Genomic DNA, 21,833 nt, shown 5'->3' with positions numbered 1-21,833 from the left:
CATTCGTGCTGGGGGGGAGCAGCAGTACAGATCACTCCTTTGTTTGGTGGGCCTCCTTGGCCCAGATGTCTGTAGCAGGAATTGCCTGGGTTTAGGGTAGCCCTCCTTGCTCCATGTTACTTAGATACATTCTGAAAGCTAAATGCTGACTAGAGACTTCACTGAGAGCCTCATTTTCTTTTTGCTCTTTACCTACCCCTGGCAGTTCTCATAACTTAGCATAGATTCATTGGAGCCTCTCATGCAGAACTGGCCCATCATATTTCATATGAAGTTGCTTTTATCCTTGGTATTATGAATTCATGATGTCATTAAATTTACTATTTTATCATACCTCCAGAATGCTAAAACATATAAAACCTTTTCCATCTTGGCAGAGGTGCCTGGCTTTTCTGCAGAGCGTGTTCTTCTTTTTGAGAATGTGCATTTGTGCTTGCACCCTCTTGGTATGAAGGGGCAGAGCTTCAGCAGCTTCTCTGCCAGGGCCCAGGTCAGGCAAATACTCTGTCACCTGCAACCCAGCTACCAGCCTGCAGTGAATAGAATTGTCTGCCCTTTGCCTTGCACCCTTAGCTCTCTGCCCACTTCAGGAAAGCAGAATTTGAAGTACTGTTGGTTTTAGATTTAACTTTTTGGGCTAATGTGCGCATATGAGATGAAGTCTCAGGTCATCACATAAAATAATCTCCTTAGCAGCATTATGCAAGATAGTCTTTGCATGTGCCTTACTTGACTAATGCTGTTTTAAGAAGGAAGGAGCAAATGTTATTATATTACTGTAATAGTTATGTTTAGATTTAGCCTTTCTTCCTTTTTCAACTTTTTTTCTTCCCTTTTCCCCTCTATTTCTATTCTCAGACTTATTTTGATAAAGCACAGGTATAACATGTGACTTTGTTCCTTCCTCTTTCTGCCATTTTACATCACTGTGCATCAAGATTCTGCAGCTAATATATTCACCTTAGATGAGATAAGGGCCTTTGCTTGCCATATTGACACCTTTCTTCCTTCCCCTGGAAAGATCAGTCATTCACCTCTGTTGGCTTTCAATGTGATGAAAGTTCATTTAGTCAAATCTGTGTTCATAACTCCTGATTTAAGTCTTTATAGACTTGAGTCTGTGTTAGGGAGTTAAATGAGAAAATTCCTGCATGGAAAAGCCCCACAGAGATAATTGCTGGCATTCCCTTTGCAAGGTGAGCAGGCTGAGGAGGGGTGAAAATTTGTGCTTGCAAAGGAAAATTCCCAGTGATCTTTTCTGGAGGAGGGTTTTAGCCTTCAGAAGGGAGGGTGGTGGGGATCCCTAAGGGTTTTCACAGTTGGTATTGATTATAGTGGAAAACACTAGTCATGGGCAGTAATTCTAATCTATAAAACAGATAGATACCCTATGTTTAAACTACAGCCTGCAGAGCAGCACAGATGGATGAATTTGATGGTAACTTCTCCTTGTGCTTATGTGCAATAACTTGAGGGATAAAAACCACCTGTGAGAGAGACCATTTTATCCACCTGCTGTGGCAAGTGAGCCCTGATGCACAGTTAGTTGTGCTTTCCCCAGACATGGAGAACCTTTATTTTAGAGTGGTAGGAAACGAGTAAAAGTGTTAAGCAGGAGTGCCTGTCAGTTTTGTACACACATATAAAAATATATGTATGAACAAGTTAAACTGGTCAGGCCACTCCTAATTTCTGTTGGAATTTGCTTCTTATGTTGTCTCATCCTAAAGTTAGCAAAGGCATATTGCTTGTTTTGATGGATTATAACGTACTAACATAGCTTGTTTGTTTGTGGTGTTAGGAGCCAGGCGAAGCTGTGTCAGTGGCTGAGCCATTTTGCAGGGCAGGGATTTGGATGGGTGGAAGGCTTCCTGCTGCCTCTGCCAGCCAGGAGGGAAGAGCTCTGTCTGAGGGGGAAGTGTCAGTGAAGAGCAAGTATGACACGGTGCCTTTGCAAGTGGGGTGAGAAATGAATGCAGTCTTTGGTTGTCAAGGTCTTTTCAACCATGACAGGCAAAGGGAAAGTGTGGGAGCTCTGTGTTTGGTTCCTTTACTTCCAGCACAGCTACCTGCTGGCACCTCCCTCCCCCAGGTGTGAGACAGAAGAGGAGGATGTGGCTCACTGTGTCAATAAATCTCCTCAGTGTGCCTTCCTGTGCCCGCACGTGCCATGGCCTGCACGTGCCACCAACCATGCCTCGGCTTCGCTCTCCTAAAACAGCGTTCAGTGATGCTTTGTGCGCATCAGCGTTCGCATGGGCAGAACAGTCCCTAGCGGCTCCCTGACTTCCTGCTGCTGTGGAAACCACGGGGCCACCCGGCTGCCACCTCCTGTGTGTGCCAGACATGCAGTCCTAATGCAGACAGCTCTGAGCAGCAGCTGCTGTTGTGTCCCTGCACCTCAGGGCCAGGCGCTGGGCAGACAGGAAGATTGGGAATGCAGCATTTTTCTCCATAGGAATGCACAGGCAAGGGGGAATGAACCTTTGGATACTCCTGTGACTTGCAGGCTGACTGTGCTGGTGCTGGATGGCACCACACTGCCTGTGTGGAGTCTTGTCTGACCATAGGACTGGCCTGCTCTTGGGCCTCATGTGGTTTTCCAGCCAGATAACAAGAGAGGCTATGCTATTTAATATTACTTCTGAATCCTCTGAACTGCTTTTTCTATTGTAATGTTTAATGAAATATATCCTACAATGGTGTGACAGTTCTTGTAACAGGTAGATTTTCTCTTTAAAATAGACCTAGCTACATGTGAATAAATACATGCAGATCTTTTTGACCAGACTAGGCTTAGTTTTTATTCACTGCTTGAGAGTTTAATCTTTTTGGTTTTGCTGTAGCGAGAAAACCCATTTGCTAACAAAATATCTAATGCAATTTTGTACCCTGGCAGTCTGCTGTAAAGGGTACCGTCCTCTATTGTTTTTCCTTTGGGGTCTTTGGGAGCTTAGAAGATATAGCTGAGCCTTGTGCCAGTAAAAATAACAGGGATCTCCTCATTAATTGTATTGGCCTCCTCCTTTGTTTGCCAAGATCGGATGACTTGAGTCAAAACAGGAAATGGCTAAATTTAAATCCTGGAACAGATTAACTTTATTGACAGTTGTGGCAGCATCCTGTGGAGGTTTCCAGTGATGTGACAGCTCCTGGCATGAGTTGGGCGTTGGGCAGCTTTGACCTCTTGGACCTGTGGGGTGTGGAAGTGCCTTGGGGCCTCCCCATCCTTGGGGAGAGCAGGCAGAACCCCTGACAGCCCTCTCCTCTTAAACCCCCAGGGATTGTGCCACTCATTTTCACTGGGCAAAACGTCTTCTTTCCCCAAACAAAACACACCAAGCATTACAAGTTTAATGAAATGTCATTTCTCAGTTGTCTGTTGCATTACAGATGAGGCCAACAAGCACATCCAGATGGGTCTGGAAAGCAAAGCTGTCCCGAGTCCTGCCTTTCCTGAGGATGTTGCTGATACAGGAGAGGGAAGGTAACACTGCTGCGTGTGCAGTGCTCTGGCTGCTGCTCTTATTTCTAATGAAGATTGAATGCAACCCGTTAAACTCTGGTCTTTAACTGAGTTTCCAAGACTGTATAAGTAATAAGTTCTATAGGATATTTTTTAAGTCCTTCTTCCAGGAATTGTCAGAATATCAATCCACCCCTAATAATCAAGTGCTAATGTGCTTATCCCACAAAGGTCTTTTCCTGCATGATTTGATAAGGGATCAGTGAAATGGAAGTTGTCTCTAATGTCAGGATATGCTGGTTAGTTTTTCAAAGTAATTATGGTTTTATTTGTTTAATTTTTGCTATGGAGCAACACTAACAAAATGAACTGTTTGAGGAAACTGCTCATTTCCTGCTGGTGCCAACCTCTGTGTCCGGTCCTCAGCACTCTCCATCAAGGCTTGGTAGGATTTCACGTTGTGCTGACTGAGCAGAAACATCTACTAAAAGCACTCCAATGAGCAAGTCAGTGATCTCGCTCAATATCCGTGGGCTATGGAGAAGCAATTAAAATTCACATATTCATGTATTGTTCCCATCTCATTTGCCTTTTTTGTCAGTAGAATGAGGAATCATTCTCACAGGTGGCAGTTGCTCCAGTTAAATATTAAATATGGGCCTTGACAACACTGGGAAACCTCTTGCAGCTGATTAGTGGGTGTTGTTTAATGAAGGATCCAGAGGCAACAAGCCTAAGGTGCTCCTGCTTTGCTGGCACAACATTCAGGAGGGGTTTTTTTTTGGGGGGGGGGGGAGGGTGTTGGTTAAATCCTGAAAAGCTTGCTTTGTTTTTCTCATTCAGTCTAAAGCCAGGTGTGGCCTGTTCCTTCCTGGGCCCTAGCATAGAAATGCCTCTCCCTTCTGCATGTCCCTTGGGCTCTTCTGGCACTTCCCAGAAGGGGAAAACCTGAATAAATCTAGTAGTTGACACACATTGTTTTTATTGAGCAAGTTCTGTGTCTGAGCAGAACCGAGGTCATGTTGAAGACTGCCTGAGCACCCAAATAGGCACATCATTACCACAGACCTCCTTGTTCAGGCATTTCTCCTCTCTCACAGATCCAGTAGACCTACTCTTGAAACCACAGAAAAGAAAATTTTGCCAAAACCAAAGCCAAGACTTCCTGTCCAGTTGTCTGCATCATACAAGGTAGTACAGGCACAGCCTCTGCACTTTGTTTTGTTATTTCTTGGAGCTCCACACAGTCTATACCTACTGACAGGGGCTCCACAGGCTGCTTGCCCTGGTGTGTCTGCTCAAATAAAATACATTTTTTCAAGTCTTGCCAGTATATATACACTGATAAGATTTGTTTTCTGTTCAGGGATCCAGCATACATGATGTCTCTTCCTCAGAGAGTGACACTGGAATAAGTCCATTTGTGACTGCAACAAACAGCTTTCATTTGTCTAGGAAAGGTAAGTTTTTTGTTCAGTGAGCTATTGGTGTTTTTGTTATTCAACATCAAACACCAAGAGACAAGATGCTTTTCAGTGTCTGTACAAATAAATAACAAGGGGTACCTTGGCATGTAAGAATGGGCTGCCAACATTTGTATGAATTACAGCCAGGGCAGCAGGGAACAAGGCAAAAAGCAGTCTGATGACTGAAACTTCTCTGGGCTCTCAGTACATTTTAAACTGAATGCTTGACTCTCAACTCTTTAATCCAGAAGAGAACTTGCCCTCTCTTTCCAGCACTGAATGTATAGTGCAGTTTTGGAACATAGCAAATAGCCAGTAGGGAAGCTGTCAAATTGAAAGGGAACCTGCAAAGAAATCCACAACTTGCAGCAACAGTTTACAGCTCAGTGGATTTATTCTGTGCCCTGTTGCATGGAGAAGAACTGGGATTTTCATGGCTTTCTCAGATGGAAGGGATTTCTAGAGTCTGAATATGGAAAAGAATTAGGAATATATTGTTGGTTTCTGAAAATTCCCCTGGCTTCTCATTGAGAAATTGCAGCCCAGACCTTCTGGGGAGATTGGATGTGATGCAGTGGGACAGGCTCTGAGCATTTGTTGTTGTTGTAGGTCATGGAGTATCTCCATTGCCCACCAAGCTTTCAGAGGATGCTGTGCCTCAGCCCAGCACTGCAGCTGGAGGAGAAGCTCTTGATGGGGCCACCGGCGCTACAGAGCGGCCAAAAATTCCACCCGAAGAAACTTACGCTCCCAGCAAGATACCAGTTAAGAAGAAACCAAGCAGAACCTTCCCCAGATCCGAGCAGTTTGTGAATCTTGTGGGGCCAGCAGAGAACAGCCTTACAAAGAAAGAGCCGCTGGCAAGCCCCAGACCACTGCCCACAGAGGGGGAAAGCAGCCAGGCTGGGAAGCAGGGCGTGAACTACACGATCTCATCGATGAGCAGCAAAGAGGAGGATATCGGCCTCGACCGTGAGCACTTCAGGAACTTGAAGAACTTCTGGGAGAAGGGAGCAGACTCGGTGGCAGTGGGGAGCTCGGTGGCGGAGCTGGGCAGGGCGGAGGCAGACGGTCGGCAGTTCAAGCTGTGCCGCTCGCTCTCCGTGCAGTCTGGGCAAGGCCAGGACGCTGTGGAAAAACCTGGCGCCTTCACCAAAACAAAGAGTCCCTACAAAAGGACAGTAACGTTGTCTTCTAGCGAGGAAGAGCCAAGCTGTGCCACCCCTGCAAGGAAGGGCTCGGTTTCCCTCACTCCCAGATCCACGTATGCCAAGAGCAAAGGCGGCCTGGTTACAAGAAATGACTCGCTGAGTGAAAGCAATGGGAAGCTGCTGATGCCAGAGGAAGAGAAGGTGGGGCAGCACTGCTCCAAGAAATCCAGATTGCCTGTGCGGGCGCCTTCCATCAAACTCGAGTCACCTACCCAGGATGTTTCTGGCAACACGTTGGAGCCAGGGACGCCTGCGGAGGAGCTGGTCATGGCAGAAGAGCACAAGCCCACTGCGAGGTCCCAGGCGAGCAGGGTGCAGATACTGATCGAGCCTGTGCTCACAGATGATGAAGGCGATGATGCAAAAGAGGAAAGATCTGATTTGGGCACTCTTGACAACATGGAAATAAATGGAGAGTTACCTGAGGAAAAAATGTGCGAGTCTTCAGACCAGCCAGCAGCCGGTGAACCATCTGGAGAGAGAGAGGCTGTTCAGGGAACAGACTCAGCTGTTTACTCAGGTACTGAGGGCTGTGACCTCACCCTGTGAAATCCAAACAGAGAGCCATCCCTAAGCTTATTTTCTTCCCTAACTCTTCTGCATTTTGCACATTTTCTTCATCTGTCCCTTTATCCTATATTGCAATTTGTGCGGAGTTAGCTTGTGTGGAATGTATTTTGCAAAGAGCTCTGGAAACAAATCTAGCGTAGCCTAGTGTGAGTGCAGAAGGGGACACTGCCATGCTCTCTTGCTTTCTTCCCCACTCCCAGCCCCTGTGCCTTACTTTCAAGCACCTCACCTTGAGACAGCCCTGCACTACCTACAACACATCACAGGAACTTACTTTATTTCACTCACTGGCAAGATTGAATTTCTTCAAATGTGGGACTGGAGGAATTCTTTGTGGTAATAGAGATAAGTCTAACACAAATAGAAGAAATAAAATGTGAGGTAAAGTGTTTAATAAATATGCTGGCTCTTAGAGAACCTTGATACTGCCACTGGCTGTCAGTGCCTTAAGGACATTTTGGGTCTTTTTGGAATGCACAAGTGAACTTCGATATTAAACTTTAAGCAAAGCGGACTGAAAAAGGAGTCTGATCTTCCTGGGGCCTGATACCATGTTCTCAACCATGGTGGTGTCAATAGTATCACCATTTCAGCAGCCTCTTGCTCCAGGTTTGATGGGCTCTTGTAGTGACTATTACTATGAGAAAATGTTGTTTGCAACTCACTTTACATTTGGGCTTTGATTACCCACAGCTCTACTCTCTTCCAAGCAAAGACCTACAAAGAGAGAGCATCTTACCTCCTTTTTCCAAATTTTCTGCTCTCATGTACCTGGGTAAGACCTGTTTGAGAGGATTTTCCACAGACTCATCTGGTTTTTATTTTTTAATTATGTAATTTCTTGGCTTATTTCCTAGCTCAGATAACATTCCTATGAAGATCCTGAGTTGCACTTCAGGTCAATGCAAATATTTTCTTTGTGGTATATTTTGGGTTGTGAAAGACATCTAAGATCATTAAGTGCAACCATTTATACACCAGATCATTCTAATATTTCTCAGGGCTTTTTCCTTTATTAATTCATTCCTTTCAGGATGATATTAGCAGATGGCTGTGTTTCACTGGAAGCTCTTCACAAGAGCTGATCTGTCTTGGGGACTGGGTTAATCCAGTATTTACATTTCCTGACACAGTGTGAAGAGTTTTTCTCAGGGGAGACATCAGACACCCGGATGGTTGGAAAGCAGCCCTGTGCAGTGTAACTGCAGTGTGCTCTAGCAGAGTGACCAAGGGAGGCCCACACCCACATGGGCTTGTTGACACACTGCCCATTCGTGTTTATTTATTTACCATGTTGACTTGGCTTTTCGTGTATTCCAGAGGAAGATGGGGATCATTCTCCTGCTGCTCAGGCACTGGCCCGAGCAAATAGCATTAATCTTGCAAAGAGCATGGTGAACATTTACACAACCACAGAGAGTGAGTAACGTCTTTCTTTCTTCTTTTTGGTTTACATTTGCTGAAGGTAATATATTATGCCAGTTTTTCATCACCATGCTTGTGTGTGTGTACCAGGCTAGGAAAATGACATATTGTTTCATCATCAAATTAGAAAGTTTATAGTGCCTAAAATTGAATTCAGAGCCAGGAAATTGCAGCTAGATTGATGGTTCGTTACTTCAGCAAAAACACAAGGGCTTCAAAGGTTGGCAAGAAGCTTGTGCTCGTCTTTCCTGTTCCTGCACGAGGGCTGTGGGATGTGTTGGCAGCCTGTGGATTGATCTAAGGTGCCAGACCTGGTACAAGTTGTGCCACAGACTCCTGCTCATGGGGCCTGTCCCCTCACCCAGAGCAGAGCCCGTGGCTGGACTGATGTCCCCAGCTGCCAGCTGGGACATGTTTTATGGTGACAGTCTCTCCCTGAGAAACCTAGAGAAGATAAAGAGAAGGCAACCAAGGAAGCACCAGCCTACCTGAAGAAGCCCAAGAAAGCTGCAGCCATGGAAAGCACCTGAGGGAAGGCAGCAGCAACCTCTGTGCCCAAGAAAGCCAACGACAATCCCCAGAGGGTGAAAGCTGGCAAGCCCAAAAAGACAGCTAAGAGCTTGCTTAAAAAGAAAGTGTTGAGGCCAAGGCTGCCAGGACTGAAATGAGAAGCATGGGAAGGCAATGCCCCAAGGAAAGGTAAAGCCACTTGGAGGCTTTGATTGAGATAATTGAAGTCCAACCCCTGGTTATGGGAGGGAGGACAGTCCCATTTGGGGCTCTGTCAGGGGCAGCTTGCAGGCAGGTCACACTGCACAGCCCTGTGGCTGTGCCCACCCTGGCTGGCACCTCGTGCCGAGCTCTGCCCCATCCTGTGGTGCCCAACATGTCACAGGGCACGGTGGCTCGAGGCTCCAGGCCCCACATTGCTGTTCAAGGACATGGTCTCCACACAGACAACCAAGATTTCAGCTTCCCTTAATCTAGGGCCCCAAACTCCATCCTTGGAAACCCTCCTCTACAGAGTTACAGTTCCTTGTTTGCAAATATAGCAAATAGTCTGTGGAGCAGGCTGGCTACACTTATTTATTCAAGCTTGGACACAGAATAGTAAATATCAAATGAATGGTAAATCAAGAAGCTCTTGGGCATTTTGAGCACCAAAGAATGTGCCATCATGCCTAACATGCTAAACAAGTGTGTATATGAACATGCATGTTCGTATACATAGATCTTTTCAAAACAAATTCTTCTGGGATGGAGAAAGTAATCTTCAAGAGAGTTAGTGGGAGAAGATAAAGATACAAAAAATAGGTTTTAGTTAAACATTTAAGCAGTCTGGTAACCATCTTTCTATTGATAGGAAGGTTTCTGACCTTCTTTTAGATAGTGTGGTTATTGTACACCTCTGTGTCTATCAGAGTATTTAAGAAGTGTATGCAATGGTGAAATTGTGGGTCTAAATATTTTTAGTGCTCTTTTTTACAGGGCAGTGTGCTGTGAGATAAAAATGTGAACATGATTGGTTTCTTTGACAAGGAGGTAGATTTGCGTGGTTTTAGTGTAAGTTAGTCTACATAAAGCAGGCAACATCGACGTCCTTGTGCTGATAAGGGCATTAGATGAGCCACTAGAGGGAGTTTCACACTCCCACACAGTGAATTAAAACACACCGAAAATAGCTCTAGGATGTTAATTAGCAGTTTTTGTCTTGGGAAGGATGAGCTTCAATGACAGGTGACACAGACAGGGCAAGTAGGTAGTACCCCAGTGCCTCCCACAAGCTTTTCATCCTTCCTTGTGCCCTTAAACTAAAGTGTGATTTATAATTGCTTGATTCTGACAAGCTATCTTGATGCCTTTTTTTTGTACCTGCAGCATACAATAAACCTCATTTGATGCCACATCAATTTCTTGAACCTGAAAGAGTCAAAGAGCTGAGCAGATCCTCTCCTGTCCTGTTGTCTGAGGTGGGTTGATGCCAAAAGTGGCTGAAACAGTATTCACAGCATCCCCTGAATGGCAGTTGGTTTCATGAGAATGTCTCTCCTGGACACCAGCAGTACTTGCTTTAGAGCATGAATAAATGAGAAAAGCTCATTTTGTCATGAATAAATGAGAAAAGCCTTAAGAGAAAAGCCCCCAGTAACCCAGAGCAGCTGTTCCATCCTGGAGGAGTTTAAGTGTTTTGCTGTGTCTCAAACCACGCTGTTCTGTGCCCTTTCCCAGAGCCCAGGCGGGGCATGCAGCTCTGTTTGGAAGCAGTTAATGATGACGTTCAGTGCTGGTTGGAGGGGATGCCCTGGGGAGGCTCTCTGCACTCTCCTCCACTCTCCTAACCTGATCTCTGCTTAATGGGACTCTGCTGAGCAATTGGTTTTTCTCTCTAGTGTTGCAAAGTGCTCGTTCGGCAGAGCTTAAAGATGCTTCTTATTTTCTGAGCAGACTGAATCAGACACAGCTTCAGAAATCAGCTTCCAGTTTAACAGGCACAAGAAGACACCCAGCATTGGCAGCCACTCGTCTGACATGGCTTCTGTCTCCTCGGTAGGTACCAAGCGCCGGCGGCTCCCGGACAGGGCTCCTGCGTTGGATGCAGTGACGCTGCATTTCAGCTGATGCTGATGGTGTGGCCTCCAGGGTATCCTGCTGCTTTCTGCAGGGTACATTATTAACAGAACAGGGGTGGTTAATTACTCACTCGGGTTAACGGAGTGAATCCAGGTACCATCTCAAAATAGAGACCCATTGAGTCGTCGCTGGTCAAACTCCCCGTAAGCGACAGCCCCCTCTGCCAGGTGTGGATGCTCTGAATCCTGGCGGTGCAGGAGGTGGGGGAGGGGGTTTCTAGGTGGGAAAATGAGGCACACAGCTATTAAAGGACATGTTTGTGGTTCAGAACTGTAGATGGGTGCCCTCTGCAAGCTCATCCTTTATCAGCAGATAAGAGGGAACTCAGAGCTGGACAGCAAAGGCATGTTTTGGAGCTTCAGCTTCTGAGGAAAACTGAAAAAAGCCAAATGTGTTTAGTTGAACATTTTTAAAAGATTCCTTAGAGACAGTATTTGGGGAGGGAGCTACTTAAAAGTGCTTGTATTTGCTGTGTTACTGTTATGGGTTTCTCCAAGGAGTATATTTGAGATTTAAAGAATATATGTGAAGCAAAGCTGGTAGGGAAAGGTCATGAATGTAGATAAATATGTTAAAAACTTTGGGGCATATGAGTTCTTCTCCTAATTTGGAGCATCTGGGAGCTGAAAATGAGTCCAGGTCATGCAGGTGTTCTTGAAAATCTCGTTCAAGATTCTCTGCTGGAGTGAGTATCCTGATGGGATGGTAAATGCAGCTCCAAGGTCTGACAGGAGATGTTTAGCAGGTTTTTGGAGGTTATAATAAAATTCAGAACCAAAGTATTAATTAATAGAAAAGTTTTTTGATAAATGTTCATGACTGTACCACAGAAAAGTGCCACGAGGGTTAATGATTTGCTTTGTAAACAGCATTGGCTTTTATGATATCCCATCAGGAGTCATGAGTGCAATAGAAAATTACCTCATCTTTCTGTAGCTGAGCTTTGCTTGTGCTTCATTACTTTCCACCAGTGAAAGACAAAGACTTGAAAAAAGAAGCCAAAGTTGTCTGGGCAAAATGCAGTTTGTTCTGGGAGAGCAAGTGACTCTGGGTGCCTAGCTCCAGATTTGTATCTGGAGAAACCTCATGTTCCTGTGCCTTTGGGGCAAGCATGGGCTGTCTCTGGTGGAGCAGTGGCTCTTCAGGACAGGGTTGTATCTGTTTGGTACTGCTCCATGCACATTGTGAGTAAGCAACAAGAAAGGAATAGTTCTTCCTACATTTCTAGTCTGATAGGGTTCTTATTAGCCTGTTTTTAAATGGATTGACAATTGTGTGACTGTATCTACCTGAAATAACAAGTTCATATAAGATAGTTCAAGTTCTCTCAATATCTTTCTTTCTTAGTGATAAGATTGGGTGAGGATATCAGTTTTTGTACTGTAAGCCTACAGAAGAGACTTGTGTTGTCCCCCCAGTAATATTTAAGTCCATTTCCCAAAGTTTTGGGATTTAGGAGTGAAAAAACTTCTGAATTTCTTGAGCATTCAGTGCTTCTAAGTCCTGGTCTAGGATAGCACATCCTTGTGAGACCCTTATTTGGGTTCCCCAGCCCTGGCTTGTGTGAGAGCAGCCACAGCTGTGAACCATCTCTGTGTCAACATCACACTGCACAAAGATGGGAATGCCAGATTTTTTCTCTGGGAATGCGTTTCTCAGACTATTGTCTTTGTCCAGAACCGAGTCAGACTGTGCCTGTTTCAGTGGCACCGACCTTGCTCTTCCCCCTGGCAGGTGAGTGGCAGTGTGCTCAGTGTCTACAGCGGCGATTTTGGGAGTGTGGATGCCCAAGGAACCGTGGAATTTGCTCTAGACTATGACGAGAAGAACCGGGAGTTCCAGGTCCACGTGTCCCAGTGCAAGGACTTGGCTGTAGTGGATGAGAAGAAAGGCAGATCTGACCCGTGAGTGATGTTCTGGTGCCTTGTGACTTCTCCATTGCTGCATTGTGTGTTCTGGAGAATTTTTATTTTCTTTAAATGTCATGGTTTCTTCCTTCCTTCCTGTGTGCCTGCTAATTAGAGAGCTTGGCAATGTGGGGCAATATCCAACTAGAGTTTGTTTCCTTTTCTAGGTATGTTAAAACTTACCTGCTCCCAGACAAAGCTAGGATGGGTAAGAGGAAAACATCAGTGAAGAAGAGGACAGTGAATCCCATTTACAATGAGGTGTTACGGGTAAGAACAAACCACGCTCTAAAAACCTCTGTTGTAGTAGGCACCTCTATCAGATCCCGCCTTCTTGCCCAGATTTTTTGCCTGGCTCCTGCCAACACTGCACTGCTCTTCCCTGGGGTTTGAGAGGCCTGGGATGTTAACGTTCCTCTGCACCCATCTGTGTGGCACCCGAGATTCGTGATTTCTCTGCAAAACTACACAGATCTTTGGATGCAATAGGGACCTGCAGCCAGAGCAAGGGCTGTTTGTCCTTCCCTTCCCTGGCATGCAGTCACAAGGCATAGGACTAGTAAGAAGGGTCTGCATTATGTGATCATACTCATCAAAGCATAGAGGATTATTTAACAATGCCCAGGCCTGTGTTAATAATTCTTAAAAGAATATTGGTTTTGCCCTGTGATGAATGGAATGCCAGGTTTCCCTGTGCTCAGCAGAAAAGCTTTGTCAGGGTAGTAGCATTGCTACAGGACAAAAAAAGAGGTGTTCAGACTGAAGCCAGTCCATTGGTAGTGCATGTGTGGGGTGAGTTTGAGTGTCTCAGAGCTTATTCAAGCTTTTGAGTAGTTTATTTCTGTTTGTGAAAGAAACAGAAGAAAAATTTGAACAACCTGACTTCTCTTTCTTCCTCTAGTATAAAATAGAGAAAATGGTATTGCTGATCCAAAAATTAAATCTCTCTGTTTGGCACAATGATCCATTGGGACGTAACAGTTTTTTGGGAGAGATTGAAATTGACTTGGCCAGCTGGGACTGGAGCAACAGGAAACTCAACTGGTACCCACTGAAGCCCCGGGTAAGTGTGTCTCAGCTGCAGTCCTGCTTTCTAGCCCAGCCCTGAAGCCTTGAGGGTGGAAAAAGTCCTTCCTGACTCCTTTAAGGTCTTTGGGTGTGGTGGAGCAGAGCAACCTGAACTGTACTAGGGAGCAACCCCTGGAACCTTAGTGCAGTTTAGTGCTTGGAACAATGGCCTTCTTGGGTCTGTTTTGGTGACTGATCTGTAGGGACACTTTCATAAATGCAACCTGACACTAATCACAGCAACTCTGACATGACTTTGCCATTCTCTCCACTCACATGAAGACCATCCGTCAAAAACAGACAGCAGAGTACTAGGTGAAGCAGCTGACATGCCTTGAGAGGTAAATACCCAGGTGCCACTGTTTGTAAAGTCTGTACAGCTTCCTGCATGCTTCTGGATTCACAGGTCTGATTTGAGATCTCTTTTAAGCAAATAGAGGACATTAATCTTTCAGAACCAAGATGCTTAATTATATCCAGCTGGACATGTCTGGAAGGGCAGCCTTATACTCTGGATCCTCAGGCTTTTGGTTCTGAGAGACTGAGTTTGAGAACAAACCCACAGAGAAAGGAGCTGCCCTAAGAACGGGCTGCTCCAGCCGTGGAAAATCAGAGTTTGTCCATTTGTGCTCCTCCACGGAAGTGAAAAGCTGTTTGCCTTGCTGTGTTTCACAATCCTTCGTTTAGTCAGTCATAACTCTTTCTGTTTCAGAGCCTTTCTGCTGTTAATGGTGTGGATCATCGAGGAGTGATGAGTTTGTCCATTAAGTATGTGCCCCCTGGAAGCCTAGGTAAATGTGGTTCATGCATTAAGGACTACTGCCCATGTGCAAACACACACCTTGCAATGCCTCATCTGCTTAGGGGCTGCTTGAAGAGCAATCTCATTAGAGCAAGATCTTAGACATCAGCACAAAGGCACAACCAGCAGTGTTTGACAGCACTGTTTGCAGCCTACATCTGTTTTTCACATCTGGGTTTACTGGGAAAGTGTTGGGGAGAGAGGAGGGGCTCAACAGCTTCCAACTCATCAGCTGTTATGAGCACGTGGGCACTGTAGGGTGCTGTGATGTGGTAGGAGCAGCACAGAACCCCTGTTACTGTGGGGCAGACACGAGGTTGGGTTGGCTCAGCAGTTCCTTCTCTTTTCCTGTCTGATGCAGCACTGGCAGGTTGTGTCAGGAGCCTCTGCAGCTGCAGAAGTGACAGGGCTGGCTGCAGTGCTGAGACCTGCAGGGAGGGGCAGTGAGCACAGAGGAGCCATGAGGGTCCCACAGGTCCCTGCAGAGCAGGCCTGTCATTCTGGGAGCTATGGCTCTGAGTGGCACGACAGCTTTTCTCATCTCCTAAATGGCAGGGCCCAAGAATCCTCCCTCTGGCGAAGTTCACATTTGGGTCAAAGATGTCAAGGACCTGCTGCAGTTGCGTCCATCTGGAGTTGACTCCTTTGTGAAGTGGTGAGTGCATGAGCACAGTGCTGCTCCTGCTCTGTGCCCACACAAAGGGCTGTGTTTCCTTCCCTGTTCTCAGGCTCACCAAGCTGTGCCTCCATACTGGAAAGCCTTTGTGTTGCACTGAGAGAACTGTAGGGGAGAATTGCCCTTGTTATTCACCTCTGGCCAAACTAGGAAAATCCTTGCTGTGATAAAGCTCTTGGTCAATGTTCAATGCTTCATACTGTGTTTTTTCTCCTCTCAAAGCTATGTGCTGCCAGACACCAGTAAGAAGAGCTACCAAAAGACCCGAGTCATAAAGAGAGACACAAACCCTGTTTTCAATCACACCATTGTGTATGATGGCTTTCATACTGAGGATCTGAAGGATGCATGTGTTGAACTCACTGTGTGGGATCATGAAAAGCTTACCAACCATTTCCTTGGAGGAATCAGGCTGGGCCTTGGGACGGGTGAGTATTTTCCTTTATATTAACTCAATACTGTTACCATGGTGCTGAGCCACAAGGTAAAGTGGGAAGTTACAGAGTATTTTCCTGTTGGGGAGTAACTGGTACCTGCACTATGTCCTGGAGGGATGGCCCTGGTACCATGTTAACAACCCTCTGTTCCCACATTTTCTGCCAACATCACATCTGAGGTCTGGCAAAACTCAAGAATCTCCTTGGGTCCCTCAGAGAGTTTTCCTGCTGTTACAGGAAAACAGGCTGCATGACAAACCAACCTTACGTTGGTGCTCCTCCCAGGGAAGAGTGCTCAGGGATGGACTGGAATGTCACACGGGACAGCACCACCTGGTGACTGTCCAGCCTTGAAGTGCTCTCTGAGAGATCTCAGTGTTGCAGTCAAGGATAAGTGTTCTTTGGGGGACAAGGCTCATGGTAGCTTGCAGGTGCACCTGTGGCTATTGGATTTGCCTGTGCATTCTCTGTTTTCAACCTCTAACGTCACCAGGAGGGTTGGGAGCTCTCCAGAGGGAAGGGGCAAGAACTATAAGATATAAAAATACCAAACCCAAGATTAGCTGTGATCTAAATTTAGACTTTTTTAATCTCATTGACAAGTGATTGGCACCTGAAAATTTGGTTGAATTGAAATTGATGTACACACTTTTCTGCTATGGTATGTTTGATTCCTTTAGAAATGAAACGAGAATTTTGAGAACAAGAGAATTTACTCTACCTTGTCCACAAGAAAATCTTTTAAGGGGAAAACCAAACCTTTAAGACCTTCTTTACCATTCAAAATGATGCAGAAAGGGCTTGAGCCCAATATTGCTTTCCTTGGCAGGTTGTGTTTAGGGTTCTTGCATTTTATGGCTTTTGCATTGACTTCATTCTGAACTCTGGTGTTGAATGGGCATTGGCAGAAAAACAGGAGGTGCTCAGGGTGCAACTTGCTGAGGGGGAGTCAGCAGCTTTTATGTTAAGACACTGCCTGCAGCAGTTACATCCAATTGAGTATTTTTGCACAGGGTGGGAACTCTTTGTGTAGCTCTCCAAGTTTTCTCATTCTTTTCAGGTTTGAGCTATGGCATCTCTGTGGACTGGATGGATTCCACACAGGAGGAGGTGGCCTTTTGGCAGGAGATGATGCTGGCTGCCAATGAATGGATCGAGGGATTGCTACCACTGCGCTCACTGGCAGGGAGGAAAAAACTGAAATAACCCATTGTTGGTGCCATAGAAATGCCCAGTGTTCATTAGAATTGGGAAACTTCCTGCACCAGGGAGAAAGAGACCATCCACAGGGCTGCAAGTGTCAGGGTGATAAGGCAATTAATGGGCATCACCTTGGAGGTGTTCATGTTAAATACTAATCCACTGACGGAGGACATGGAAGATGCCAAACTGATGCTATACGTGATTCTGACCAAGAAGAAACTTAATTTGCCTTTTTGTTTAATCATTTATGTATTCAGTATATTTGAATTCCATTAAGCTCTGGGAGCATTAGCAGAAGGAAAAGGAGATACGGATACTTTTATTTTTTTGCTGTTTCTTGTGCCATTTTTTTCCTCGCAGAGATGCAGTTGTACTGAAGCAGCAGCGTGGTATTATTCATACTCCCTGCAAGGGGTACACTTTGTACTTGGTGTACAATTGCTCCAAGTCACCAGCACAGTTTGAGAACGGGAGCTTTGCATTTGTCACTGGTGATAACACCTCTTTAACATGAGGAAAACTGAGTTCCAAGGTGCATATAAAGAAAGAGAGGACTATTTGCAGCACAAATGAAGCAACCTGAGGAGGATGGCAATGAGGAATTCAGTATATTAATTTCTTTCTGCTTTAATCTGAAAGAGTGCAAGGATGGTCTTACAGCTAGTGGGATTTTGCAAGCAGGGGCTGTTTTCCTGGCTTTCCCGCAGGCTTCCTCAGTGACCTCAGGCAAGTTTCTTTGTGAGAGTTTGAGTGCAATATAAACTAAAGTGTTTGCCCAAATGTGAAATATGGTTACATTGCTAATGTGCCTAATCACACCTCTGCAATGCCTTGTGTGCAACACATTTCAGTATGAACTAATGAGGTAGGGGACGTTCACACGTTAGCCTGGCACCATGGGTCAGGGATGAAAGGTGAAAACCACGCTGGAACACAGAAGATACTGGGAGCTGCTGGGAGAGGTGAGTAGGGAGTGAGTGAATGTGAAGGGAGTGCAGAGCTGCAGTTTCCTGGGGGCCTCCTACCTCTGCCTCCCCTGCTGCCCCTCTAGTGTCCCTTTCACCTGATGCCTGTTAGTGAGTTGTCTGTGCCTGGAATTTCCCTTTTGCCAGTAGCTTGAAAAAACCTTTGCATCTGGCACATTGACTGTGGTGGAGTGGTGAATACATTTTGAATTGCAGCTTTGTAATTTCTATTTTGGATGTACATATTGTGATTAAATAGAATGTTTTTCTTTAGTCATCAATTTGTCTTCTTGTACCTATTTTTATCATGCTCTAAATAACAAAAAAGCAAGCAAAAGAGGTGTTAAATTTTGTTGTGTCATAATGAAGTGGTTTTGCCAAAGGGCAAGTGAAATGTTATGAAGAAATATTTTTTATAACTATCCCAATTTAGATTTTGGCTCTCTGATTGTTCTGATATTCTTCTTTAATGAATTGATTTTATTTAACTCAAGCCTAGTGAATTTTCAGCTTAGCAAAGATGGTTGTAAATAAATTAATGGGAAAATGTACACTTGGAGTAACAAGACTTTTTCTTTAAATGGAAACATTTGGGAGATAATCAGCAGCTTTCATGGGAAAAAATAAAGAATTAAAGTGGTTCTGCAGTTGGAAAAAGACAATGCTTGGAAATGTACCAGACATGGTAATAAAAGCACTAAGAGAGAGTCCATAGAGCAACAGATTTAAGCAGTGACTGTCTAATGAAGGAGCTGATACATCTGTAACATGTCAGCCCAAAAATACTTTGAATGGGCTCCAGCCTGACATGTTTTGTTCACCAAGATTTGGTCATTTATTACCTTTGTGGGATAAAATAACAATACTGGGCCTAAGTTGAGAGTATTAAAAATATTATCTTTAGCTTAGGTGCTGAACATGTGAGTATTTATACATTTGTATAACTTACCTACTCCTCCTCCTACTGGGTGAGGAGCCCTGGTCATAGGGTGGGTGGTGGCTTGTGGCAGTGAAGTTGCCCATGGGAGTGCTTCTTTCTTCCTGGGTGCTTCCCTGTCCGCAGGGATTGGGATATTCCTGGGGGCAGAATTTCTGCTGTGGCTGGGAAAGTGGTTGGTAACACCAGGGGCTCTGCCTCAGACAGGTCCAGGTCTCTTCCCGGTGGGTTCAGCTGATTCCTCTCCATCATGAAAGTGGAGTTAACCCACCTCCTCCTCCTCATGCAGCATTAGTACATGGCAATGTTGCCAAAAGTGCTGTTTGCATCAATGGAGCTGGAAATGGTTCTGTTGGTGGTTCAGAAAATTAACGTCTTTTTCATTTGTGGTGCCAGTAAGGGGAGAAAAAGGGGGTCAGTGGGCCAGTTCATCCCAGCAGAGTTACTTTTATGAACGTGGCACGGGACTTTGTGAGACTATTCTTGTATTCAGATTCCACTGAGGATTTTTTGTTAATCTTTTGCTGGCTTGTTTGTTTAAATTAAGCCCTGATTAACTTAAGAAGCTTTCTTTGGCATTTAATAGTTTATCAAAGTAAAAGATTACACTGCCAAACCACACACACTTGTGTCCCACAGCTGATTCTGAGGCAGTAAAATTTGCTATTCTCTCTGTGTTTCACTTACTGCACAGAAAGCACTTTATCATAAAATGATTTAAGGCACATTTATTGCCAGTGTCCTGTGGAGGAGCAGAGGATCTTGTGGGTATAAGGTTAGTGGCCTGTTTGCATGTGGTTTACGATGCTGACATTTGTTGTCTATGAATGCTGAACCTAACTGAGACTCTGGCCTGTAGGTGTGTGCTGATGGCAACAAGAGTGGGGTTGTAACTGTCTGATTTATAAAACTTTTTATTGGAACTCTTCCAGGATTAAAAAAAAAAAGGAGAAAAAGCAAAATTCTAGAAAGTATTTCTGCCTCCTCAGGCAAATATAATGTGTGGCCATCAAAATTATTCATGTCAGAAAGTATTCATATCAGGTATCAGAAGCTAATGAAAATAGTTTAGAAGCTAACTAAAGAAGAGAAAGAAAGAATTGTTGAACCTTGAATGAGTGCCTCAGTGGAGATGGAAAGAAGTGGCTGAATTAATTATCCATTACTAAGTATTTGCCTAGCTTTATCCTTCATCAAGATGGGGAAAAAAATTGAAGTACTGTAGAGATTTGGAGATTAAAAAAAACGCTGGCTAAATAAACCCTTGTAATAATGTGATCTGTTGAAATTTTAAAATGCTGTATTTTTGCAGGCTTGTTAAGTTGAAAAATGTATCAAATAGGCTGGTGCTTCAAAAACTGAATAAATACATTTCTGGGCCTGATAACTAAGCATGAGCATATTCAGCAACTGGTTTGATTATTTGTTTTAGTTGTCTGGTTTGTACTTAAAGATTTTTCATGGCTCAATCCTTTTTCTTTTCTGCCTCCTTACTTTGTACCCCTCAGGTGTTAGAGGGGATGCCTGGGAGCAGATGTCACTCTGAGCACTGTCACAGAGGTTGCCAGCAGAAACTGGGAAGCTCACTGTGAAGCCCCATGCAAGATCAGTGCTTGCACAGATGTGCACGGGACGTGTTCCTGGAGCTCCCAGCAACATTGCTGCTGCACGAGATCCACTGACCACTAGAGAGCCCTCGAAACAGAAATCCCTTCCCATGGGGTCAGCCAGGAGCAGCCACTGCTTCCCAGGGGGCTGCATTTTTTGGGAGGTTCCTGGTAGTGGTGGCTCTGCCACAAGGAACAGCTCTGCCAGGGGGAAGTTTGTGGGGCTGCAGGAGGGCTCAGGTGTTTAGGGACAGCAGGACCAGCTCCTGGCCTGTCCGGAGCAGGAGATGGCTGATTTGGAGCAATGAGGTTTGAGCAACAGTGGGCAACTCCAGAGTGGCCATTCCCACTTTTGGGGTGTTTGCCACCTTCACCCACGCTTCTGAACATGTTGGCTGGTTGGAAGGTGCAAAAATTGAGCATCAGTCTCCAGAAGGCCCATGGAGAAATTACTATAAATGGTTTATATGAGATTTTCTTCTGAGAGAGGGACGGGAATGATGGAGAGCTGGATATATCTCCTTCAGGAGCCCTACAGGAGACTGGCAGCCCCAAACCAACCTCCTTTTCATTTTGCATTAATTTCCCATTCACTCAGCTTAAATACCTCATCTCAGATAGTAAAGTCTGAATGAAGGGTGAAGCTGTCAGCAGGCAGCAGCATCCTAGAAGGAGTGGAAAAACACAAACAGGAGCAGGAGCTGAGCTTGCTAGGTTTGCTGGTCTCACCAGGTTCATGCTCAAGGGCTCCAGTAAATATTCCTTTTTTTTTGTCCGGCTGGAAAGGGGCTGATGTTACTTGCCCTGCAAGTGACCTGAAATATGTGCTCGCTTAAGCAAGCAGATACTTGCTTTTTAAAATGTTGTAAAATCATATTATGGTTGAACTTGTCTCTGGGCTGTGGCAATTCAGCCTCTGTTGTGGACCCAAACTAGCTAAACCAGCCCTGCTTTAGGTTCCTGTAGGAGGAAAGGAAGGAATCCTGTGCATGAAGGCATTTCTGTGGATTAGTTTTCCCTTTTTTCCAGGACTGCCATCAGGGTTTAGTGAATTACTTGGCATCCTGTATATTAAAAATGGAAACTATACAACACCACAGAGCCACAAGTCCTACCCCCTGCAGCACCTTAAAGACCCCACAACTAATCCTCAACAGGCCTGGCAGTTTCTGATGAAAAGGCACGTGTTCAGCAGTGCTGGCAGAGCGACTGCTGTGTTTGGCCTTTTCTCTACAGACCAGCCTGTGCTGCTGCTAAACTGGAGATGCTACCAGCAGGAACAGAAATCAGATTTCATGTATCTAACAACCCATAATACCATTATAGTAGTTGTTAAAAATCCAAAGTAGCTCTTGAGCTGTAAGCAAGCAGTCTGAGCTTTGGACTCAGAGGGGAAGCCAGGGAGCTGTTTTCTGGCAGTGTAAGTAGCTCAGACACCCACTTCATAGCAAGAAAAATCACA

At 45.1% G+C, this 21,833-nt stretch overlaps 1 protein-coding gene across 4 annotated transcripts in view; it reads left to right on the top strand.

The window, feature by feature from the left end:
* Window positions 1–20,161, top strand: part of LOC103621651 (synaptotagmin-like protein 2) — a 28,435-nt gene extending 8,274 nt beyond the window's left edge. Inside the window, exons 4-17 of one of the 4 annotated variants that reach the window (XM_017743157.1) lie at window positions 3,376–3,487; window positions 4,567–4,657; window positions 4,833–4,926; window positions 5,542–6,663; window positions 8,034–8,132; window positions 10,017–10,108; window positions 10,584–10,685; window positions 12,504–12,673; window positions 12,844–12,946; window positions 13,578–13,739; window positions 14,457–14,535; window positions 15,102–15,201; window positions 15,445–15,650; window positions 16,720–20,161. In XM_017743157.1, the coding sequence (XP_017598646.1) occupies window positions 3,376–3,487; window positions 4,567–4,657; window positions 4,833–4,926; window positions 5,542–6,663; window positions 8,034–8,132; window positions 10,017–10,108; window positions 10,584–10,685; window positions 12,504–12,673; window positions 12,844–12,946; window positions 13,578–13,739; window positions 14,457–14,535; window positions 15,102–15,201; window positions 15,445–15,650; window positions 16,720–16,865 (2,678 nt within the window). In that variant the 3' untranslated portion in view covers window positions 16,866–20,161. The other 3 variants (XM_008640492.2, XM_017743158.1, XM_017743160.1) reach the window with 3 other exon arrangements.
* The last annotated feature ends 1,672 nt before the right edge of the window (window positions 20,162–21,833 follow it).

Source organism: Corvus brachyrhynchos, unplaced genomic scaffold (genome assembly GCF_000691975.1).
Source record: "Corvus brachyrhynchos isolate BGI_N302 unplaced genomic scaffold, ASM69197v1 scaffold398, whole genome shotgun sequence".
Taxonomy (NCBI): Eukaryota; Metazoa; Chordata; class Aves; order Passeriformes; family Corvidae; genus Corvus; species Corvus brachyrhynchos.
This window is presented reverse-complemented; position numbering and strand designations above follow the sequence as displayed.